The 24,147-nt window shown below is 47.8% G+C and overlaps 9 protein-coding genes across 9 annotated transcripts; 7 read left to right on the top strand and 2 right to left on the bottom strand.

Annotated features, from left to right (window-relative positions):
- Positions 1 to 4,719: 4,719 nt before the first annotated feature.
- A1O5_09616 (uncharacterized protein) lies at positions 4,720 to 6,593 on the top strand (the record flags this gene model as incomplete). Its single annotated transcript, XM_007750195.1, has 4 exons — positions 4,720 to 4,986; positions 5,033 to 5,222; positions 5,282 to 5,860; positions 5,917 to 6,593. 4 exons carry the CDS (start codon positions 4,720 to 4,722, stop codon positions 6,591 to 6,593), a joined length of 1,713 nt encoding a protein of 570 aa, XP_007748385.1.
- A 1,121-nt stretch (positions 6,594 to 7,714) lies between these two features.
- A1O5_09615 (uncharacterized protein) lies at positions 7,715 to 8,495 on the top strand (the record flags this gene model as incomplete). The annotated part of the gene is made up of 4 exons (XM_007750194.1): positions 7,715 to 7,836; positions 7,943 to 8,136; positions 8,192 to 8,303; positions 8,366 to 8,495. 4 exons carry the CDS (start codon positions 7,715 to 7,717, stop codon positions 8,493 to 8,495), a joined length of 558 nt encoding a protein of 185 aa, XP_007748384.1.
- Positions 8,496 to 8,769: 274 nt separating this feature from the next.
- On the top strand, positions 8,770 to 9,000 carry A1O5_09614 (uncharacterized protein; the record flags this gene model as incomplete). The annotated part of the gene is made up of 2 exons (XM_007750193.1): positions 8,770 to 8,809; positions 8,858 to 9,000. The coding sequence occupies 2 exons, from the start codon at positions 8,770 to 8,772 to the stop codon at positions 8,998 to 9,000; spliced, it is 183 nt and encodes a 60-aa protein (XP_007748383.1).
- A 1,157-nt stretch (positions 9,001 to 10,157) lies between these two features.
- On the bottom strand, positions 10,158 to 10,830 carry A1O5_09613 (uncharacterized protein; the record flags this gene model as incomplete). Its single annotated transcript, XM_007750192.1, has 2 exons — positions 10,158 to 10,409; positions 10,471 to 10,830. 2 exons carry the CDS (start codon positions 10,828 to 10,830, stop codon positions 10,158 to 10,160), a joined length of 612 nt encoding a protein of 203 aa, XP_007748382.1.
- Positions 10,831 to 11,956: 1,126 nt separating this feature from the next.
- A1O5_09612 (uncharacterized protein) lies at positions 11,957 to 14,303 on the top strand (the record flags this gene model as incomplete). The annotated part of the gene is made up of 9 exons (XM_007750191.1): positions 11,957 to 12,061; positions 12,113 to 12,121; positions 12,173 to 12,338; positions 12,392 to 12,423; positions 12,496 to 12,849; positions 12,900 to 13,396; positions 13,472 to 13,965; positions 13,997 to 14,151; positions 14,244 to 14,303. 9 exons carry the CDS (start codon positions 11,957 to 11,959, stop codon positions 14,301 to 14,303), a joined length of 1,872 nt encoding a protein of 623 aa, XP_007748381.1.
- A 761-nt stretch (positions 14,304 to 15,064) lies between these two features.
- Positions 15,065 to 15,535, top strand: A1O5_09611 (uncharacterized protein; the record flags this gene model as incomplete). The annotated part of the gene is made up of 1 exon (XM_007750190.1): positions 15,065 to 15,535. The coding sequence occupies one exon, from the start codon at positions 15,065 to 15,067 to the stop codon at positions 15,533 to 15,535; it is 471 nt and encodes a 156-aa protein (XP_007748380.1).
- A 2,440-nt stretch (positions 15,536 to 17,975) lies between these two features.
- Positions 17,976 to 20,195, top strand: A1O5_09610 (uncharacterized protein; the record flags this gene model as incomplete). The annotated part of the gene is made up of 1 exon (XM_007750189.1): positions 17,976 to 20,195. One exon carries the CDS (start codon positions 17,976 to 17,978, stop codon positions 20,193 to 20,195), a length of 2,220 nt encoding a protein of 739 aa, XP_007748379.1.
- A 621-nt stretch (positions 20,196 to 20,816) lies between these two features.
- On the bottom strand, positions 20,817 to 21,901 carry A1O5_09609 (uncharacterized protein; the record flags this gene model as incomplete). The annotated part of the gene is made up of 2 exons (XM_007750188.1): positions 20,817 to 20,931; positions 20,991 to 21,901. 2 exons carry the CDS (start codon positions 21,899 to 21,901, stop codon positions 20,817 to 20,819), a joined length of 1,026 nt encoding a protein of 341 aa, XP_007748378.1.
- A 552-nt stretch (positions 21,902 to 22,453) lies between these two features.
- A1O5_09608 (uncharacterized protein) lies at positions 22,454 to 24,129 on the top strand (the record flags this gene model as incomplete). Its single annotated transcript, XM_007750187.1, has 4 exons — positions 22,454 to 22,475; positions 22,561 to 22,851; positions 22,920 to 23,352; positions 23,418 to 24,129. 4 exons carry the CDS (start codon positions 22,454 to 22,456, stop codon positions 24,127 to 24,129), a joined length of 1,458 nt encoding a protein of 485 aa, XP_007748377.1.
- Between the last annotated feature and the right edge of the window lie 18 nt (positions 24,130 to 24,147).

The raw sequence follows: 24,147 nt of genomic DNA, 5'->3' as shown, positions 1-24,147 counted from the left end.
TATAATTATATATTCGTAAAGTTATAAATTATTATATTAGCCCAGGGCCCTCTTAGAGTAGCCCATGAGCTCTCTTAGAGTAGCCCAGCGAGCCCAGCGGTCTCATGGGCTGCGTAAGACGCAGACTTACCTTGACAGCCCAGGGCAGCCCAGGGCTCTCAGGGTCGCGCGGGAAAATTTGCCGATGAAGATGGTTAGGTCATAACTGTAATACCCATTTAACGAAGGATTACTATGATAACTCGCGCTATATAAGTACTAACATTATCGTACATAATTATATCGTTAGATTATAGAATGGTGGGTAAAAAGGCTTCGTAAACGTCGCGAATCACTCGACTAGTAACACCTCCTCGAGCGCTCTCAGAATCGCCGTCTAAAGGTAGAAGGCTTATACGACAATTATATCTAAAGGTAGCCTAGAACATCTTTTTAACACTCTTTCCGGTTCGAATTTCTCGTACATCGCCTTATCTTATTTACTCTAAAGGTCTTATAAATATCTAAACCGCTGTAACTCCTTGTCCTCGCTTAACGGTATATTCATCTAACTATTTACGCGTTTTTAATTATCGGACGTAAAATGTCTATATTCTTATGCTTATTGTAGTCTTTTTTATGTATATTCTTATGTAATTATAGATCTTTTCTTTTATTGCCATTTTCGCTTATTCATTTCTCGAAGAAGATACTAGTATTGAAGGAAGCGAATTTTAATAAAGTTATGTTAGGGATTCCTTGGCAAGTAGGTAGAATCTAACGATAAGCGTATATTTAAGATACCCCTATAGTATATGGTCGATACTGTACACGACTCAAAGCGTAAGAGAGGAAAGAGTGCGCCTCCTATGCGGGGAGTGTGCTAGTAATAAGGATGCACTCCTCGAGTCGCATCTCTTGGCTGGTGGCCTGATTATGTTAGGCGTCCGTCCTTCCGATGTTTAGCCGAATTCGTAACATAACCGTAGATCAATTTATTTAGTGTTTTGTCGTAATAGATTAATAGAAATAGCCTAGACTGCGAAGCTCATAGATTCTAGAGCGTAATTAAGGATCTATTTCACGGCGAGGTGGCATCTCGAGATAGAATTAGTGAAGAATAATACTATAAGAATTACTATTGTTTATACTAGAATACGACTTATTATACGCGTAAAAGGAGTCACTAGTATTACCTAATTAGATAGTCCTAAAATCTAAGACACTACGACTCTACTATATTAGGCTTAGCTTAGAATATGGTTATCTTAGCGTCACGTGGTGTATTTAAACTTTTTACACTCTACGATACCTACTTAATATAAGACCCCCACGTTACCACAATCATCCTTATCATACAGCGTCTCCTCCCTCCTTGACGTTACAGCGGAGCTGGAATAACTCGTGTTCATGATCCCGAGTTAATTAAAAGTTTCATTCACACTGAACAGCAGGTGGCGTATGCGAGATAGTAGAACCGAATCCGCTAAATGTGTTGAAGTTCGTTTGATGTTTAATGTTTGGGTTCTGCCTTGGCTACGACACTCCAGTAGTTTTATCCCGAGCTTCTCTCTCGGCAGACCATCAACGCATCCTTCTAACTTCACATCGCGACATCGAAGATGCGCCAGGGTTACCCGCGAATTGAGACTTTATTAATCATTCATTGCTACGCGATTGTGATGCGAGAGTGTCTGGTATGGTTGTTAACCTTTGATGAGCCAGATTGCTCTCATTTTCCGAGCATACCTACGTTCCGCGGCTCACTCTCACAGCTCTTAGGATTTTGCTCGCCCTTCGTCGTAAACCTCCCGAATACTGACCTCGTTAGGCCGTGCGATGATTACACTCCTTACCAACCCGAACCTGCCCATACCCTTCCATCGATCAACAGTCAGAATCACGCTCTTCACATTGCTGGAAAATGAAGGGTGAGAAAGAAGATCAACTAGCGAAGGAAACGCGGTCGTTTCCTAGAGATCCTGTCGTCCCTGGCGCGGCGTGTTTACCTGATTTTATCGATCTTCGGACCTAAGATCGTTGCGTTGGAGCTAGAGTCATGCAGCCTCACTACCCAAAACGTTGCCAACGTTCGCTGACACGAAACCCAATGTCAACTTGAGTGCTGAACAACGGAGTTGGACAGTCTCAAGACATTCTCTGGGACGTTTCATACTATGTGCTAGAGGAGCGTCCATCTGTTGTTTGTTGAAGTGCACATCGTGTAGTTGAGGAAGGATGCTGTGGAGCAGAAGTTGAGTCTAGAGAATGCATCACCCTGCACGCTAAACACACCGAACCTGGGGTCATGGCCGCGGTGTGGAATGTGGACAGCATTCTGGAAGCCTTTTTGGACAGTGACAGAGCTCAGCGCTAGCCGGCCTAGGGTGGAGTCTGGATTTCCAAGAAGGAAACAAAAGACAGACACAAGAAAAAGAGAGAATACGGGATTTAGATAATGCAATCTGGCCCTTCAATATCACTTCCAACATGATGTTGACCTTCTCGAGAGTTTTGCGAAGATCGGGAAGGCCATCAAGCGAAAGGGGACGGCTTAAAGGCAGAGGACAGATCTGTGCAAACCCGATTAGTTGCTCTCCCCCGATAGACAGACGCAAGGACGAAGAGGGAAGCAACAAAAAATCTGAGAAGGCCAGGAATCCGATCAATGGCCTCAGTTTACCTGCGCTATCGTTAATCGTCTTTCACAATCAAGTTTGCCGGTGTCAAACCTCTCCTATTGTTGTGGAAACACTTTCCTCGAGACGATTGGCTTCCACTCCAGATGTTGAGTCCTAGTCTCTCTGAACTTAATAGGCGCCACAGCCAACGAAGGCCACTAAGCCTCCAACGCGGCTGAACGACAGATTCGTACGATAAAATTCACTCCGTCGCAGGTGCGAGACTCTAAACTACGCGCAAAATTGGCGACAACCAAGAAGACGAGACTGAGGAGAGCGCCTAGGTGATAATTATGAGCAAGATCTATCGATTTGCGGACAACGTTACACCTCACTCGGAGACGACGATGCAGAAACCGATATACTCTCCGTGTCCTCGAAGTTAAGCTGCGGCACATTCGAAAATGAAGACCCCATAAGATCCCCGAACGATCTACCGCGTTGCAAGCACATGAATAGTACTTGAAGACAGTAATTTGAGACTCTAATGAGGCAGCCTCATGGATCCATTAGAAATGTGTCTTGGCGGCGGAGCTATAGATACAGTACTGTGAGCTGCTAGCTCAATAAGAAAGGATGCATACTAAGGTCAATGCTTGGGAGTATCGAGTCTGTTCCAGACTTTGTTCTTCAAATCAAATCAGCGACATGAAAGCACTATAAAGCTGTCCTTTTCACAAAGAGAAGGTCATTATTAAATTTAACGGCTCATTATGGTATGTTAGGTGGTAAAGACGTGCCAAGAATATCATATGAGCTTCCTGACCTTGCAGAAGGTAGACTAGATCTTATTCTCGATTGCAGGAAGTTGTTGTTGGGCGTATTTTTGGATGTTCCTGCGCCCTCCAATACTCTCACAATAATACGTCACGTGTACACCATGTTTCAGGATCTCGTCGACTCTGGCCATGTTTTGTTCCTAATTAAGCAGGATATCCTACCATTTTCAATGGCAGTCAGAACCTTATTGAAAAAGCTGATTTACTTTTTCCACTGGCGACGAGACTTAGCCGGTCCTAGTCAGCTGTGGTACTTTGTCGGTGTTACCCATATCGGCGGTTGGAGTCTGCCGAATACGCCTTTGTGGCGCGTACCCAAGCTTATGGCAATCAGGATGAGGGATTCTTATTCAGAGTGGCCTCAATAATTCAATCGCTTTCACTAGCATCTCCAAAAGCCGGGCAGAACGGGCAACGGCTATATCTGCTAGCCATCAGGGCTAAACCTCATACAGATATCACCAGGTACTCTACTAGAACCCCTGTTAGGAGACTTCATTCGGTAATGGCCCGTGTCGCTTTGGAGCTTCGAAGCAGTAAATGCAGATTTTGTAGACTTTTTCTGGCGAGTCTGCGAGAAGTTGTCATCGGTCCCACCGATTCGGTTATGCAAATGCTCTAGCACAATTGGAGCTTAAACAGGAAATATCGTTATGCTAGATGTGTTAGTAGAGGTTGCGTTTGCCAAAGTCATAGCGGCGATTGAGATTGCTCCATTTTCGGCCGAACACATCTGCTAACTTGGCCGAAAGCTTAGGAGGGTAGCTAACGTGCACGATATAGATTGATACCGTTCACTTTGTGAACAGGTCGGACCAACGGTCGACCCTTGAACGAACTGTCGCTCTGAAAGGCAATGAACTGATCGGTTTGTGTTCTCAGGACCCATGATTATGTGATATAGGTGTCTTGAGGTGTTCTGCTAGATGTACCCAGTATTCCGCCTTAGGTAACTGGTCCCCGCGAATGGACGTGGAGATAACAATTAATTCCGAGCGAAGTGCGGGTATGAACCGCATGTGGGGCATTGAGAAACCATACTCAGGCCGCGTGTTTCGGTTTACTTAAATGGGCAAGTATACGCTGCTTCGGCTCCTTTCTTGAAAGTCTTTCGGCTGGCTGGGGCAAGTGCTAGGTCAACCAAGGCCCGAGGTAATGGTTCATGCGGGGTGGCCTCGCCCAGCTTCCTTTAGTACCCCCTTCGATTTCGTGATGCAGGTCTTGTGGTTATTTCCAAGACCACCGTTGCAGGTCTTGTGGCTGTTTCCAAGACCACCACGATGGCGATCCGTAACACCACATATGCCACGGATGGCAGGAAAGGAAAAGGGTTTGGGCAAGATCGACAATGGAACTGGCGAAACTTCTTGATCTGTTTCGCGATTGCTGGCTGCGGCCAGCTGGCTTTCGGCTACCCAGCGTCAATAATCGGTGTCACTCTCGCACAGCCATCATTCCTGATATATATGAAACTCCTTGATCCAGAAACCGGGGAGATGGCCCACAACGCCGACTCTCTGATCGGTGCCATGTCTGGTGTCTTCCAGGTGGGAACTTAAGCATTGGCAAGCATGAACATTCTAATTCTCATAGGCTGGAGCCTTTCTGGGCATCATCATCGGAAGCTTTATCATGGACAGGTGGGGCCGTAAAGCAGGAACGATCTTTTGTGCTGTCATGAGCCTAATTGGCGGCGCCGGCCTGACTGGGTCTGTCAACACTACTATGTTCATTATATTTCGCTTGATTGCCGGAGCTGGATCTTGGGGTTTCCTTGCGCTCAGTGCGTCACCTACCACGCCTATCCGCAGCTGGCTGTGTGAGATGCTGACTCTTTCCCAGCTCCAGTCTACACAGCTGAGTTAGCACCACCCAAGTTGCGAGGATTCTTCGTAGGCATGAACGGCATGGGTATTACGATAGGTTACTCACTTGCCTCTTATATGGGTCTGGCTTTCTATTACGTTCAAAACGACCCGGCGGCGCAATGGCGAGGGCCCCTTGGTCTTGCGCTCATTTTTCCAGCTCTTCAGCTCCTTGTTATTATATGGGCTCCTGAGTCTCCACGATATCTGTTGATGAAAGGCAGAGTCGAGGAGGCTAGGAAGATCGTCATGGATTTGCATCAGATGCCCGGCGATCCAGACCAGGAATACGCCCGCGGCGAGTTCTACCAGATGCAAAAACAGGCCGAGTTCGACAGATCCCTCTCGCCCACCTACCGGGCCATGTTCTTTAAGAAATCATACAGGAAGCGAACTATTCTGGCCTGCGGTTTTGCTTTTATCGGACAGTCCACGGCGGTCCTGGTCATCAATAACTATGGCCCAACGTTGTATGCTGCTCTCGGGTATGGAACCCTGGATCAGTTGAAGCTCCAGTGCGGATGGATAACGATGGGCACGCCTGCCAATCTTCTTGGTAAGAAAGAAAACGGTGTCGATAAAGTCCAATTCTAGTCTAACTGCTAGCCATAGGTGCAGTGATTATGGACCGGGTCGGCCGCAGGGTTCTCATGCTTACTGGCGTCTTCGGCTGCTGTGCTTGCTTGATCGTGGAGGCCGCTCTCATTGCCACTTTCGCTACTCCAATTCCTGAAACGCCTAACCTTCCTGCACTGAGGGCTGGTGTCGCCATGTTTTACATATTTCTCCTATTCTACGGATGCGGTATCGACGTCGCCGGTGTGGTATTCTACAGTGAGATCTTCCCTAATCATCTTCGAGCAAAAGGCGTGGCAATGTCCATTGCCGCTGTTGCCCTTACCGATCTCGTCTACCTCCAAGTCACCGCAACCGCATTTGCCAACATTGGTTGGAAATTCTTCCTCGTCTTTATCATTATTTCAGGCCTTGGAGGCATCGCCGCCTTCATACTGCTACCAGAAACCAAAGGAGTACCCCTCGAAGAAATCGCCGCTGTCTTTGGAGACACGGAGGAAGTTATGGTATACTCGGAAGATATCCATGTCGATCATCGTACACATGATCTCGTTGTCGACGTGCATACGGGCAATACAGTGGAGGGAACCGGCGAAGAGCTGCTGCACAGGGTAGCCACAGAAGCAACGGGAGTGCAAGTCGGCACCAAACAAGAGACAACTCATGTTGAGGGTCCCAGAATGATGACCTCAATCACAGAAAAAGATGGATAGCTAAGTAGACAACCTGCTACCAAGGTCCATAGACTTGACCCTCTAGCCCCCGAGGTTGCCCCCCTCCGTAGCACGGAACCTATCTCTAACAACTCAAGAGCGGACCCTATAATGGGCAAAACTGGAAGATTACCGAAACACACCAATGCTAGGAAGAATTTTCAGGATATGATACAAGATTTGTTCGTTTCCCCCACAATCTCTGATCTCCCCTGTCCAAGCCTGTCTTATCAGCGCCCTTTTCTGTCATTCCGTGTTGAACCCACTATGCGGTTTCCTGCTCGTTAGCTTCGGCATCACCGACTGAGAGGCAGCTGTCAAGCTGTCTCTGGACCTCTTGTAGACATGCAAGTAGGGTTTTAGGCGGGTATAGTCAAGCATTGTTAGGTGAACCTGGTGATTTGCCGCTGAAGTGTCTCTATTTACTTTTACTCCCTCCACGATCTCCGATTCGTATTGTGGACAACATGCTTGGCGCGGACTTAACGAAAGGTATATAAAACCCATAGAGAGCTAGAACCTATTAGACAATTTAGACCATGTAATAGTCCAGAAATCCGCGAGTAAAGTCTTGGACTACGGTAGATAAATAAATCTATTATTCTGTCTAGCTAGAGATATTCGAACTAATGCACCCGTCTTTTGCACACCAGCCTCAACTTTACTCCACAACACTGTCTCGGTACTGTACATTATATCGTACGATGAATCCTCTTCCGCCTTACCCTTCCAGTCCCCCTGAGCGACGATCGAGTCGGCTCACCTCTACCCCGTTAAAAGCTTTAGAGCGAGGACCTACATAGGCCATTTAATAACTTGTGATAGCAAATGAGCTAACGGAGCCCTCCGGGATTCTGAAGTTATCCAACTTCAGATTCTCCGCAAACCCCGGTTCTCCAGAGTCCAGACTAAGACATCTCCACAAGAATATAGACACCACCCTGTCAGAATAAGAAGAGACCATGTGGCAGCGGTGGCTTACATTGATCAAAATGGTCGATAGGATTGAAATATATCCTCTACACAAGTACCGAGTAGTATCATCCTCCTGCCAGGCCGATACCCTTACAGAATATCTCTCTCATTGATTTTCTTCTCGCTTTCTATTTTTAGTCAACAAGATGGGTAATCATTCTCGAAGCCTGTTCAGCACCTGGGTCGCACTGTTCTTGTCCCTTGGTTCAATAGCGTGTGCTTATGTCACTGTCATCACAGCGACCACACTTGCCCAACCATCCTTTATGTATGTCTCTTGTTTACGGCGCATTCTGAACTGTGCGTTGACTGACCTTACTTGCTAGTGTCTACATTGGTTTTGACACTGCCCCCAATGCAACTTAGATAACTAGCGCTGTCAATGGAGTGTACGTCTCTGGGGCCTTGTTAAGAGGTCTTCTCTCATCACAGTCTTCCGACATCTTGGGCCGCAGAATATCTGTGTTTATCTCCGCTGCTCTGTCCCTTCTCGGTGGAGCTCTACAAGTTGAGTTTGTCCACATTGCCATGTTCATTGCCGCTCGGTTGGTGGAGGGTCTCGGAATTGGTGAGTGAATTACTTTGAATAGATTGTGTCCAAATTGCAGGGCTAAGCTAAACAGGATCATTATTTGCCGTGACCCCTCTTTTCCAGAGCGAAGTGTCTCCTCAAGCCCCCGGCCTGATAGTGGGTCTCCACGGGATTTTCATTTCCCTGGGCACTATCTTGTGCGAGTAAGTCCTATCCCAACACAAGAAGGTATTCCGACCGGCAAGGTGGTAACGAAATCTCACAGTTGGATAGGCTTTGGTTTCTATTTTGTGAATGCTGGGGGATCGCAGTGGCGAATACCTCTAGCCATCCAATATGTACCAACCTTGATCCTTGCCTGTGGCGTTTGGTTTATACCCGAATCTCCTCGTTGATGTGAGTATATCATCTTTTAGTCCTATCCTTGGGGAGTGTCCGATGATTTCTAACCTACTATCTCTAGTAATAAGCCAAAATCGACACGATGATGCGCTATAAATCTTGGAAAGGCTTCACCATGGCAAGGAAGTTTATGACAATTCTTTTGCCTACAGAGAGTATCTCCAGATCAGAGTGCAGCACGACGAAGACGAGAAAAATAAGGTGACATGGGCACACATGTGGGCTATCCCATCCTATCGTAGACGGTCTATGGTAGGGTTCTTCATCATGTTTGAAAGCCAAATGACTGCCACCCTGCTTGCTTCGGGTAAGCCCCGCAAGAGAATAGTATATAATACTTCATTGACATGAACAGTTTACAATCCAGTTCTCTATGCAAGTCTCGGCTACGGAACAGTCATGCAGCTTCTTCTCACAGAAATGTGGGCCAACATCACGATCATCGGCAACACTTTCTGTGCCTTTACGGTTGATCGGATGGAAGAGTATTTTCCTTAAAATGCGGCTGGATTGGAGACGCCGGTGCCATGATCGGTCTAATTGTTTTAATTGCGATATTCGACCGAACTGGAGCTCGTGGGGCGGCTATTTCCGCTATTGTCTTCCTCTACCTGCATATTGCCATGTATGCCGGCTTTGTGGATGTTACCACCTAGTGAGCTACTGCTGGGGACGAGCTAGGAAATTGTCAAACCCCAAAGCTAACCGTGGTGAAAGTGTCTATACCTCTGAGATCTTCCCAAATAATATCCGCGGGAAAGGGATGTCTATCGGAATTACAGCATATTTTTCTGCGCTGGTGATTCAATTGGACAGTGCTCCCACTGCATTCACCCACATCGGTTTGAAGTGAGAATTTAACACCGATCTCTAATTCACAATTCTACTTGAGCTAACGGATGCGTCAGATTGATTCTCATCTACCTTTTGTGTCTCGTGGTATGCATCCCGGGGTTATCTTTCTTTTGCCCCGAGACCAAAGGCAAATCTCTTGATGAAATCGGCGTTGTCTTTGGCGACAGAAACATCCATACGACTCTAGGAGATGCAGGGGCTCCAGAGGAGACCGTGCGGATTAGTGATAAGGGAGCTGTTCCCAACATTCGTCAAGAGTATGAACATGCCGAATGATAATGGTACAAAATCAGCGAAGCCGGGCAGCACCGGCTTGGTGAACATTGAAGTACAAAATGGAAAGTAAAATTTGGTGCGGGCAAGGTGCAAGATAGCTAGCGGCCTGTTGTATACAGAACAGTTGTGGATCTATCTGCTTAATTGTGTTCTGTCCCCCTGGCTATTCAGAGAGACTCTGCCTGTTTATATACACTTTGGCCTGTGATCTGAAGGCCATTCCTGAAACCTCCTGTTCCGTCGCAATCTTATCACAGGTCTGCGAGAACAACGAGGTTGAGGTAGATTCCGCAGTTGGTGAAACGCCTAGCGTCTCAGGTGGTTTGCTACAGTGGCGATCTCGCGACCCTGTCAACACCATTAATATTTGGACAAAAATACCGAGATATTAGAGTAATAGGTTGCCGCAGCGCCAAGAGTTCCACTCTAGGGCTAAATTGGGCTAGTCCAATATTGGGTATTTCACATGCGGTTTCTAAGTAGCCGGTTATTGTCTACCTAATGGGAGTCAAGTACTTAACAAACTACTCTCTGGTTGCTTCGATAGCGTTTTGTTTCGATATCGTGTAGGGGGAGAAATGGTTGCCCGAAATGGTCACCATCGACTTTGGCTCGTTGGCGGCGGCGAACGCGTCTCGTTGCCCAGGCAGATAATCTTCTTCCGCGAGGATAAATAGTAGAGGAGTGGGAGAAATCAACTCCATCAGCGGTGTCACATCGACTAGGGCTGTCGGTTGGTAGCTCTGCAGCGTGATTTGGCCATGGTAATTACCCAGCTCAGCGTCCGTCAGCGAGTCAATATAATGCCTGTTTGGCCTCGTCGCCGGACGGCTTCACGAAGGTGACGTAGGCCGGCTCTTTTCCCAATGCCCGGCTCTCGCGGTCGGCAGCTAGGTCTTGCTGATATCGCCGCATGTCATCGCCGTAACCAGCCATGCGAGCACCTGCTGCAGCAGTCCACCGGATGAGGGGTGTTTGGGACACCACTGCCTTGAGTCGCCGTTCTATGCCCGCCACAACCAGAACATCTCGGCCTCCCAGACTTGTTCCCCAGATGCCCACGCGCTGGGCATCAACCTCTGACAGGCTTGTCGTGGAAGCGATGGCATTCACCCAGTCCTGGAGTCGACCATAATGAGCTACTTCGTCGCGTGGTTGTCCTTCGCTGTCGCCTGTATTCAGAAAGTCGAACCACATTGCTGCAATACCGGCTTCGATCAGAGCATCCGCAACTTCAGGAAGCGTCTACTCCTTCAGTCCTCCGAGACTATGACCTAGAATGACGGTGGGGTGAGGACTATTGCGGTCAGGAAAGCGCAAAATGCCCCGTATCATGACCCCATCGGACAGAAACCTCACTACACGCGGCGTGTTGCGTTGATCCGATTTCGAAGTCATCGTTGTTTATCCGGTGCATATTGGATTTGCTCATCTGTTTCATCTGTCTCCCCTCTCGCCATTACAGCAAGTTCAAATATTACGCCTTTTATGGCCTTTTCCAGAACCGCGGTCATGTTACTGCACAATCCAGAGATACTAGATACACGGCTTGTTTTCCGATTGGGCTCAGGAAGACATCTGGTAAGTCCGGCCTTGGTATCCGCGATCTCCGTGGCGGATCTGCTCGAGAAGGTATTACCCCGCAGGGTGTGCGAAGTGTTTGCGTTATCCCCGCCCTCTATTTTTTTCTTCATTACCCCAGAGATATGCACCTCCCCCACGACACCACTTGCAGAGAGGCTCTGAATCATGGTCAGTCTATCTATGGCACCACAGCATTAAAACAAAACAACATAGTACGTCTCTTGTAAGGAGTTTGGTGGATTTACGCCATGACAATTTCTGGTCATCCACCTAAACACAGCGATCGCGCTGCTACGCGAAATATGAGAAATAGGAGGCCAATATCATGCTTTCCATGTCGCAAGCGCAAGTAAGCTACTCTGCCAAAATTACCCTGAGCTCTATCTGTTGATGCCTAGTCAGACTGAGATGCGACCGTGCTGTGCCTGTACGCGGAAATTGCATCAACAGACGAGACATCACTTCCTGCTGCTACGTTGCGAGGAGACCTGAGTCGGACACAAGTCTGCAGGATTCTTCAGGCCTGCTAGCCCCTGACCCATCAGCCCCTGCTCAGGCGAGGCTTGACCACCTTGAGAGTCTTGTACTCACGCTGTTGAAGAACCAGCAACCTTGATGGGGTCAGGCCGATACCCCGTCAAGTTTCGCTGACGGAGAAAACAATCTAAGCAACGAGGAAGTCAACATAGACAGTCATGGTAGCGAGAACCTAGCAGAAACTGCGCCAACCGAGAATCAGATGCTAATCCGTTTACCGACACCGGATACCGCGATTAGTATAAGTGCCGACTACAAGCAGGTGCTTTCTGTCAATGTGGCACTTTGGGCGTTGTTGCTTAACGAGGTCAGCAGTATGAGGTCAGTTTTCTCCACAGAAGGCTAACACGTTAAATAGATTGGTGCGGTACGATCGTATTTGTGAGCACAGCATAACCGGTACGAGGACCAGACCCAGAAGGTATCCCAGATCCTGCGACGACCCAGCGATGATCGTGGCCCAAGTGTTCTATTTGGGCCCGCGAAGACGGTGAGCCGCTCGGAAATCATTTCACAGCTACCATCCAGATACAGCTGCGACACCATGGTCGCCAGATTCTTTTCCCATCTATATCCTGCAATGCGTGCGTCGTCCTCCTTCGCAGGCATCTTGCTATTTTTAAACTAATTTGTTTAGACATCCTTCACGAACCGACATTCTGCAAACAGGTAATTGAAAGCCCTTGATATTCTTAATCGCTTACCAAAATGTTTCTAACTAACCAATACCAACACTTCTAGATCGACCAAAGCACTACCCCGCCTGCCTGGGCTGCTCTTCTATTCGCTATGCTAAGGGTTGCCATGCTTGACTACTTGCGAGAGAACGATGAACCCCTGGAGTTTCGAGGAAAGTGTCAGGACCTCGCCACTAATTTTCTCAATCGGTTTACAGATTGCTTGATTCTCGTAGATTATACCCAAACCCAAGATTTCTTGGTCGAAACGTTATGCTTCCACCTCTATGGAGAGTATGTTGCAAGCAGGGATTCGAAGTCAAGTATTTGGGTTCTAGTTGGCATGATTGTGCGGCTAGCAATGAGGATGGGCTATCATCAGCCACTGCAACCAACATTGACCCACACTCCCTTTCAGGTAAACGAGCTTTCCGCTACATATCGACGCATTCTCTGACCGCCTAGTAGGCCGAGATGCGTCGTCTTGTATGGGCCTTCATCAGACAATATGATATCTTTTTGTCTTTCCAGCTAGGCCTCCCTTCTATGATCAGAATCCGGTCACTGGAAGGTCCTCAGGATCTTCCCAGGAATATCCATGACGACGAGTATTTTGGGGAGGATTGCACTACGCTCCCACCGGCCCTGTCTGACTCGGAGCCAACTCAAATATCTTACTTGATTGCGGAATCTAAGCTAGCATTTGGATTTACTCGTGCTTTGGAGGAAATGAATCGCTCTGCCACTATTCCTTGCGAACGGGTGCTTGAGATCGATCGGGAGCTTCGGCGCATCTATGATAGTGCACCTGATCATTATAAGCTCGGCCTGCTATCTGTGCAGGATTCTCTTGTACTTGTGTCAGCCCGGTTTGTGTTATCGAGTATCCATCACATATCCCTCTGCATCGTCCACAGTCGATTCCTCGAGATTGCAAAATCAGATTCTCGATTTGTCTATTCGCGGTGAGTCTGTCTAGGTTCGGCCATGTCGATACTGCGCTTCCAGGCCATCCAGAACCAGGAAATTCCTGTTTATAGTCGCTTGCGAAGTTTGGCAAACTACCAGACGTCGCTGACAATACATCACTACCTTCTCGCTGCAGCAATCATCGCTGCAGATTTATGTTCCAGTAGCGCAGTCGACGACCCTATAAGCCAGCAGCTTTCCAGTGGCGTACCCACGAGGACCGAAATGATCAAGGGATTGGGCCTGAGTGCGTGGATCTTTAGCCAGATGGGTGATCAAAGGATGGAAGCGTACAAAGCTGCCGACGTTTTACAAATGCTTGTGAAAAAGTTCGAAGCCGAAGCCCGCAATTGTTCTGCCCAAGATCTCCAACCCATACCAACAGGGCAATCAATGTCTCTCACAAAGTCAAATGCCTTGGGATCCAATCCCATATGTCCTCACCACACCAGCTCACCTGGCGTACTTGCGGCTGCTTCTGACAGACCTTCCTCTTTCACTAGAGCGAGCTCAGATATCCGGCACGGTAAACGTCTACTGCAAGGATTTTCATGTCTTCCTCAGGGTACGTATACCATCCAAGGCCCCCATTCTAGGTAGACCAGATCCATTGGCCGAAGGGTCACATCTGGAGGTCCTTTCGGCAATACCGGAAGATCCAGAAACAAGTTTCTGTGCTACATCTCCGCTTGGTCCACAAATGTTTCAGCATTTGGAGGCATCTAGCTGGGCCATCCCAGCTTATCCGGAGGTAAGTTTCCTCAGATCTCCTGAACCTTCAAATTTCCTAGCAACGCTAATGGAAACTTCCAAGCAATCGATATTGAAGGACAGTAATTCTAGGAGCACTATGTCAAGAACTACGAACTCGCTATCATACTCCGTTTCGATGGCTTTGCATGATCCCATGTCAGTTCTTTGAGATTTGAATTCAGGGACTCGTTTTTAGAGTTGAGACCAAAGCAGACTGATCCATAGCACAACCGATCAAACATAGCTAGATAATAAATCCACCTTGAGTCTTCAGGGTAGCTGAGATCTCTTAAAATTGAGGAAACAGCATGAATTAAGACACTAATACCTCGGTGACCATGCCTGGCCATGGAAACGTCTACTTTTTTGTTACCCCGGTGGAATTTGTTGACGCATTCGTGACATGTGAAGCATCCACATTGTGCACCTTGCCTAGACGATATAAACCGTTCGCTGCACGGAAGACCACAGAAAAACGTATTCTAGCTTGCTAGCCTGGGGAAAGGCCATTCACCCCATTAGCAACTGATTTCGACAATCCTGTCCGCGTAGCCTCTCCGTGAATCCGTGTCTGTAAAACCCCAACGTCTCCGTTTTATGTCCATCTGTCAAGGAAAAGCGGGGCCATTGGCATCGAACTTTGTTCAATTCGAGCAGCAAATTGATAGCATCCGGATCTACATCTAGTGCATGGTCCGAATTTCTGTTCAAAAAGGCAGGAGTCATCTCAAGAGAGGCTTCGAAGGTAGGTCGTGTGAGGAGTTATCTCACTACAAGTTCCCAGACACGATAGGAGTTTTCTCAACCCTTGCCTCTGGCTCCTCGGCCACTACAGAATAGATTCCCTCACTGCTATCACTAAACCTCTTCAGCACTCTATACCTCAGCAATTTCAACCAATCGTTATCAATATGCCGAACGCTGGCGGTCTAACTGACCGCGAAGCTGCGATCGACTCCGTGATCCGCTTCGTCTGTGCTCTCGACGAAGGCGACACCGACCTCTCAGCTTCATCCCTGACCGCTGACGCAATCATGGACCTCACACCGTTTAAAATGGTCGGAATGAACTACGAAGTCGTACATGGGCGCAAGATAGTCGTCGATCGGCTAATGACAACCGTCGGAACGGCGCTAGACACGACGCACAGCGCGACGAACATCCGCTGCACAGTGCAGGGCGACACTGCGGGGCTGACGTGCTGTGTGCTAGCGCAGCACTTCCGCAAAGGCGAAGGCCTGAATCCGGAGTTTCAGGACTATTATCTATTTGGCAACCAGTTTAAGTGCAGTGTTGTAAGGGAAGGGGAGTTATGGAGGATTAAGAGCCTAGTGATTGCGCCAGCATGGACGCAGGGAAATCCAGATGTCATGAGAATATAGATGGAGTGGCGCTATTGCTTCTATCCAAGTGGGTTCAGCATGAGCTAACCATTTGGTTGAACCCGTCGCAATTACACCAGCGAATCTTTAGAGCTTTACTTTGACAGTCTTTTCGACCTTTTCAGCGTCCCGTTTGCCCATGCCTTGGCCATCTTCCTCGCGATCTTCCCGCTGGCGACTTTGGGAACTTAGTCGATGAATTCGATCCCACTCTGCCAGGCACTTGTGTTTGGCCACCTTCCCAGCGACAAAACCTGAGAGTTCGGCAGCCATTATCTGAGAACTTTCTCTCAATACAACGTATGCTCTAGGCAACTCTTCGCCGTGCACAGTGATCCCCGTCGCAGCAGCGTCGGCCACGTCTGGATGCTCGATAATGGCGCTGCTCCGCACAAGATGTGCCTTAGACTGCTGATGTTGTATTTGGCTGTCTCAGGCCGTTTCGCCATCATGACTAGAACTGGGGGGACCGCCTGTATCGCTCTGATCTTGAAGCGATCGATAGACCTCAGGAAATCCTCGAATGTGAATTTCGGCATAATATACAGTGGGATCCGAAGTTTGCAGGCCACTTTGATTGTGAAAAGCTGAGAGCATGCACGGTAGAGAGGTAAAAAGGCCAGCCACCGCTCAGCATGGTCTGGGTTTTTAGGGGAATACCCCATGCCTTGATATTGATTGAATATTGCCTGGGCGGTTTTGGCAACCAGATTGTGGTTTGTGATACAAACGCATTTTGGAAGACCTGTGTTGCCGCTTGAAAAATTGATTACCGTAACGGTTTGCACCGCAAGCTCACTCTGTAAAGAATTCCATTGCCATGACTCTACATCTTTTTGAGGGGCGAGGATTGATCTCTAATTGCGTAATCCCCGAGTCAAGGTTGTGGTCAACTCTAACTCAGAAAAGACGAATAGGCGGTCGAGGGAGACACCAGCTGCCTTCGGAGCAGCTATTCCTGTCCCAAGAAGAGAGTCATGAACAAGAACAACTGTAGCCTCGACCGAATTCATCTGATATGCGACTTTGTCAGCTGTGTATCCGGGATTTGCACCCGTGAAATATCGTTGAGATCCCGCCGCTGCCAATTATACAGAAGGAATGAAGAGGTGATTAGGCGTGAACTCCATGACCGCTTCATGCTGCGCGGCTCCTAGTTGGTCTAAGCCCACAGCAAATCTCTTGATCAGGGACAACCTTTTTGCTGGAGATAAGCTTTGCGATTGTTGATTTAAGTCGATCCATATTGGGTTTTGGGATGGAGCCGTATCCAGGGGGAAGAGATAGGACAAGATGTTGCATTTAGGTATATCCAGAGAGGGCCATGGGGAAGTATACGGCGTCTTGTTAAATGTATACGACCGTATGGGCGATGTAGAGGAATGAAAGTGACTGTAGGGCAATAATTGTCATATCTCCCGATGGTAATGACGAGAAATAAACATGAGTTGTACTGAGAAATCTAGACTTGGCGTCCTAGAACTGCCGGCCGGCCGAAGGGGTGCCTTGACCTAGCGGCATCGAGCAGATCTCTTGTTTTGGTTAGGTACTGGGGACTTTGAATCAAAGGGCTGGCCGCAGTACAATAGCGACTTTAGCGCTGCTCTTAGTTAACAGCAATATATTGTTCTGCTTTTGCCTTCGAAATGGTCGGAACTGTATTAGACTGCAAAATCTTGTGATGAGCGGATTTAGGGGTCACAGATTACCGACTCTGTCTACCAAGTCATGAATTCGAGAGCTCTTTCCGACATGGAACTAGAATTTCTTACTTCTGACCGGGATTAAACGGGTTTCGTAAATACGTCGCAAGCAAAGTGGCGCAATGTAGGGTATTCGCATTCTAAACTATTACTATTTCCTCCTAGTGCAATAGGCAGGATAAAATCTTTACCATGGTTACTACGAATTATTAGAGAAAGTACCCAGTACTGAGTAATAGCCCAAAGAAGCGTGGACTGGTTTTTAGGTGGCTGGGTGGCTAATCTCGGCAGGATAAGAATAGCCGAGAGTTACCGGGAGTGGTTATGAGTCACGTGATATAATATATCTTAGCTGCGGTCTACTTTCCCTTTCCGTCTCTTCCAGCTCTCTAGCCTTAGCCGCTAGTTCACGACATTCGAAAATAGGCGGTGAGTTCTCACCCTCTAGCCAAGGGTTCCTCAAGGTGACAGAGACACGACAAAATTGCCTCTTTGTCCCTTGAAAATATCGGATAATCAGTTTTACGAGGGAGGAAATCCGGATTAAAGTGGATCTATAGGCCTGCCGCGATCGCAGAACGGTGTTGCCTAGAAATTCGACTGGAATCATCGGTGCCTAGCTCATAGCCTGATCGGCTGGCAGGAGCTTCCGCATATATCTCCATCATCGCCGACCTTGACAACTTCACGTAGAGCTTCTTGTGGAGACTTAACCGGCCCCTTATTCTTGACACAAAATGGATGAATCACCACCGCCTTATTATGTTCACGACCTTAGCCCAAATATACGATTAATTGGTGCCCCAGTTTACGAACCAGCTACTACTATCGATTCGCAACCGCCAGTCTTGCAAAGCATAGCGATCCCCACTCAAGCATTCAGTGTGCGCGATATCAGTGCTCAAGAAGTTGAACAATCCGGATTCATCTCGGCAACACCTTACTTTGCGCTTCGTCCTCCCAGTCGTCCACAGCCGCGTGACTTCTTTGTCCATACCATCGTAGTCAATTCAGATGCCAGTCCGGAGACAACGCCAAACCCTCTACGCAACTCTCTATTCCAGCTGCGAGAAGTTGACGACCATGATTGGATGACTTTTGTGAATCATCTATTTCCTCCCTCACACGGGGATGGCTCGTTTGGCTCAAACCGATCGACCGGCCCGAACCCCACAGCCAGAATGCAGCAATTCCCACCAAGCAGCTTCGAGAATGCAAAATCAAGACCAGAGGAGCTTACAGAACTGGTTGATAGGCTATCTCTTCCACCAAAAAAGAGGTTTGCGTCTGAGAGCGGACCTGCTGCGAACTCTACCCGTTTGCGAAGAATCAGAATTGAAAGTGTCGTTGGACAGTGGAACACCGGCTTTTTTGAGCCTCGTGGCCTAAAAATCACCCTTCTGTTCCCCGAAGATTCATTACTTCCTGTGAGACTACCCTCTCAGCCTAGCGCCCAAGAGATACCGTCTCCACAACAGCAAGGAGAGGAGACCCCTCTTCACAAAGCGGTTGCAAGAGGTAAAGAATCGGAAGTCCGTCGCCTCCTCGAGCACAGTCTACAGAACATTGATGCAAGAAATAGAAAAGGTGAGACCGCACTCTATCGTGCAATCTCTCAAGGAGAAAAGTCGATCGTAAAATTACTCTTGGAACATAACGCCGATCCCCAAGCTCGCCCTCCGGGAGCAAATAGCCCTCTTCAAATCGCAGTACTATGCGATCATTCAAGTATTCTCAAGACGCTAATCGACAAGTCGACTGTGGGACTTGAAGAAGTTACTTCAGTAGGAGAAACCCCTCTATATCTTGCCGTGGCTCGCGGTCAGACAAAAAATTCCACGGCTCTACTGGAGGCTGGTGCCAATGTTCATGCAAGGCCAGTCGGAAAAGTTACGATGCTTGACCTCGCAATTAGCAGGCATGATTCTTCCATGATCAAATTATTACTGAGTAATGGCGTCGGCCCTAACCAGAGAAACAAGGACGGGGATACACCGCTCAATCGTTTCGTTGCGACGGGGAATACTTCCATGGTCAAAACTCTGCTTGAATATGGAGCGAACCCTAAAGCAAAAAATACAAAAGGAGAAACCCCTCTATCGGTCGCTGTTAGTCAAGGTCACTCGTCCATTGTCACCCTTCTCCTAGCAAGAGATGGTGTCGACGTCAATTCAGAAAATCTTAAAGGCGAAACTCCGGTCTATACGGCTATATCCAAAGGCAATACCTCTATCGCCGAAATACTGCTGAAGCGCGGCGCAGACACCAACAAACGACCTCCAAAAGGGGAGACCATGCTGAATCTGGCAGTCTCCCATGGCAATAGTACAATGATAAATAAACTGTTGGATTGCGGTGTCGACGTCAACATTCCAAACAAGTCCGGAGATAGCCCTTTATCTCAAGCAGCCTCACGAGGAGACCCTTTCGTTATCAGCCTTTTGCTGAGTGTTGGAGCTGACGTCAATGCTGTCAATGCCTCTGGAGATTCAGCCCTTTATCGAGCAGTCTGCAACGGCAACACAGCAGTTACCTCACTTCTATTAGCTCATGGCGCCAAAACCGATGTTAAAAATCACAAGGGCGAAATGATGCTATACCGGGCAGTCTATAAGGGCGATGTAACAATTTGTGCACTGCTGCTCTGCTATGGCGCAAGTCCCAAAAGCACGAGCCCTACGGGAGAGACATGTTTATATCGCGCGGTCTATCTAGGGAACGCCCAGCTAGTCTCATTACTGCTTGGGCACGGAGTAAATCCTAATGAGGCCAATCCTAACGGTGAATCACCACTCTATCGCGCCGTTCACCGGAGTGAGATATCCATCGCGATGATGTTGCTCGGCAAAGGTGCAAATCCAGACATGCCTAGTGTCAATAACGAATCTCCATTGCAGTATGCTATCAGGAAAAACAACAAATCGATGATTCAGATATTAACCAATGTCTCACTGTAACACTTTGATGCGAAAGGGAGCTAATGGATATCCTCTTTAAATTTTCCTCCATGAGGAATCGACATACCCATCGGGTGTAAAATGATCTACGTATATATCATGGTTTCAAAAGTGCGGATGACAGTCGAGCACACTCAACTTGCTTAGCTACTCAAACCCTGGAGGAGTTAAAGGACAGGTGCCATCTTGGATTGTCGAGCAGTTGAATGCTAAGAACTGAAAGGGTTTAGAAGCCAAGGAGATAAGTCTTAGGAGGCCATCGTCTTTCTTTGCGAGTACTCAAGAATGGCGTGGGTATAAGGAGGGCCGTCGTTGCCTGTATGTCATTAGGATAACATTACATCCCTTTTGCAGGTTCGTATGAGCCGGTGAAGTAGTATGGTTTATCAGAAGGTGCCCTTTCAGCTCGAATCCTTGAAAGCTCAGTTGCAACGGTTGCGGCTCTCGAGGCTCATCCAGCTCAGCACGGACCGCCTGGTCTGCACCAGGATCTCTTAAATTATTCATATAATATCAGAATTCTTAGATCTTAACTGGAAGCCCATCCACCCGTATCTTATGCCAAGAGGGACATCGATGAAGTTGAAATCATTCAGTGTGTCTTGTCAAAGTCTCGTGTTATCATAAGAACTTGAGAATGCCATTGACATCAATGAAATTGAACTCGCTTAATGTCTCTTGCCAGAGTCTTTCCATGATAATCTTGCCCTCAAGTGTGTACTGGAATGGAGCGTACCTAAAGTTTGCATAACTCAGCGAGAATCCGAAAGATCGGAGGATAGCCCGGCAACTTACGGTGCAATCTCCCAGTTCATTAGGACACTCCCATGCGACTCCTTTCCCTTCACTATTGAGCCATCGAGATAGGTTGAGGCGCCGACTTTGACAGTTCGACCAGATATTGCTTTGAACAAGCTCATGAAGACCTTTGCTGGGACAGATGTATCCCTGTGAAGTTCCGTACCTTTGACAAATCCAGGCTCAACAAGGTTCACCACCACGTCGTCGGCAGACACCAAGTCGGTGAGCTTCCAGATGAATAATTGGCCTAGTAACTTGGATGTTGAGTAGATATCCATGGAGTCAAAGTACTTCTTATTATCAAACGAAGGCAGAAGCGGGACCTCGTTCTTGTTGATAAATCTTGCGGTGACCGAGAGCATAGCTGTACTTATAGTCAATCGCCCGGGTGAGTCGGCCGGGGATTTATTCTTCAATATGGGGAGCAGAAGGATGGATAGAAGCATGGTTGAGAGGTAATTAATCTGGATGGTCTCCTCATGTCCGGTAGCTGGTGAAATCTTGAAGCCGCCAAAGCCCACGCCGGCATTCAAGATGGCGATATCGAGGCGAGAGAGCTCTTTGTCAGCCCGTGCCGTGAAAACGCGAATGGAGTCGTAAGAGGCCATATCCAATTGCCATACGCTGATTATGGCGCCTGGATACTGTTGTCGCAGCGTAACAGCTGCATTCTCGCCCTTTGTCGGAGATCGGACAGCCAAGATGAGGTGAGAGAGCTTATAGGAGAGTAGTTGGCTAGCACATTCTAGTCCTAGGCCAGTGTTGGATCCCGTCACTATGGCGACCTTGCTGGAGAGGTCAGTATTCTTGGGAGGGAACTGAGGTTTAGTACGGAATTGGTTCTTGAGGAAATGATTAGGGAAGAATGGGGTGGTGGAAGGAGGCAGTTCCTTGGAGGAAACCATGGTTCATTCGGTGCTAACGTGGCGCACGGATAATAGTGTATAGGTAGATAATGATGAGGGATCGAGAATTCGAATTTCGTTATCTTGCAGAGATGACATTCGTGTGAGAAAGAGAAGCGAGTAGGTGTATGTATGTATATATATATGGCAGGTACTGGATACCTCGTATTTTCATAAGTTTCCGTAAATTACCCTGAGGGCGCTAAAGGGGAGAGCCAGCCAATAAAATAATAGTATTTAAGCCTTGAACCAAACCGAATATGGTAGCTAATCTCTTACATTAGCGCCCGTCTAGTTAGTTATCTTGGCAAGCTTAGCTAGCGTCATATTAAAATCTAACAAGCACGTTCGTTTCGAATCCTGCGCTTTTCTTCTATACCTGAACCACACATTCGAGGTAAACAATCTCGAATTCAAAATACACCGATCAGACGCTTGGATATAATCTGACCACACTGAGCTATCATAGTCTTCCCAAGAACCTAACGTCTACGCAATTTTAGTGGGAATGAATCGAAGCGGCCTTTGCACCTTTCAGAAAACCTCTTAAACATGGGCCCTGCTGAAAGAACTAGTAAGTCGCTGGCCCGGCGCCGCGAGACATAATTCTCTCCGTTCTAGCGAGTGGACCTGTGTATCTAATAGGTAACGTGTAGCAGAGACACCGTTTATCTTCACCGATGGGAGTGGTAAGGCAGAACCGGCAATGCGGAAGCTCATCAGGAAATACGTCATGCTTGGAAAGAACCGAGGCAAAACCCGGAATCTCAACACTAACAAAATGAAAAACCCTTATTATTCTGAGAAATCCAATGGGTATCACGATGGACCTTCAAGCCTACTGATCAAAATGCGCTACTCTATGATTCCAAACAAAGTTGGTTCTGAGCTGTCCTTCACACAGTTTGCCGCCGCCGTGGAGCCGCCGCTGCTACACGACCTTTTGAAATGTAAGTCGAAGCATCTAGCTTATGCATACAGTCGCAGCATGCATTATTCTTATTCTGAGAATATCTAGTTTCGTTCATGGCGAAGAGAATAATGTACCCACTTGAGAGGTATATTGTTTTCCATAGAAAGACCAATGTCGACACGTCATGGTTCGAGCTCTTGACCTTCGATGCCGCCTACCTGCATGCAGCAGTCTTCGCGTCCCAGGCCTATATTTCCCTCATATCCACGGGGGAAAATCCTGCAGCGGCCAGACAAGCAATCGTCCACCATTCTGCAGCTCTTCGCTTACTTCGAGAGAGACTATCGATTTCAAATAGAGAGAGCAAGGTCTCGGATTCAACGGTGCTCGTGGTGTTATATTTAGCCCTGCACGCTCATTTTATGATTGACTACAACACCGCAAAACATCACATGGAGGGGCTGCGCAACATTGTTGATATGAGAGGTGGTTTATTCTCTTTCAGCTATAACACTAAGCTGATCATTGAGCTGCTGAAGTAAGTATCTTCGAACGCCTCTCTCGATCACCACTCTCGTGAATCTGTTTCTGACCACTTCTTAGATGTGATTTGGGAATCGCGCTTAATAATGGCACGAAGCCAACGTTCTTCAATGACCGCCCTTCAGAACCTCTAATGCCGTATATCTTGCCAACGTTGGCGGCGGAAGAGCCAGACCATGCGACAACTAGGCGTTATTGGAAGCCGGTCCAGTTAGGGATCAGTATAGACTTGGTCCAGGCATGGACGTTTTTAAAGAGATTCTGTTCAACGATAAACTCTGCAGCCGAGCACAAGCGTCAGCTACCTAAGGAGACCTTGCTAAAGGCAATGGCTGCCCTGATGTACCGCTTGATTTGGATGAACAGCTTCGACCCCACCTCTCTTGATGAAGCGGTCCGCCTTAGCCTCCTTGCCTTCTCGTCTAATATCTTCCTTGACTGGCAAAATGTGAAACCGTCACATGCATACCTCCGCCATACCTATCAAAACTGTCTCCTAAATCTCAGCTTACCGAGCGCCCTATCGCCGCAATTTCTTCTCTGGATGCTCATGATAGGCTCTCTATCGACCTTCAACCCAGCGGATGCTGCTTGGCTCATGCCATGGATGCGAGTCACTATCGAGTTATGCGAAGCACATACCTGGAGTCAGCTGCACAGACAGCTAAAGGCATTTCCTTGGATCGATGTCTTGCACGATAAACCAGCGCGTGCGATGTTTGATGCCGCGTTATCGTCGCAGACCAGTGCTGGAAGAGCGTCGCCCGGCTAACAAGGCGGTTCATACCTC

This window comes from Cladophialophora psammophila, assembly GCF_000585535.1.
Source record: "Cladophialophora psammophila CBS 110553 chromosome Unknown aczJe-supercont1.17, whole genome shotgun sequence".
NCBI classification, from domain to species: Eukaryota; Fungi; Ascomycota; class Eurotiomycetes; order Chaetothyriales; family Herpotrichiellaceae; genus Cladophialophora; species Cladophialophora psammophila.
This window is presented reverse-complemented; position numbering and strand designations above follow the sequence as displayed.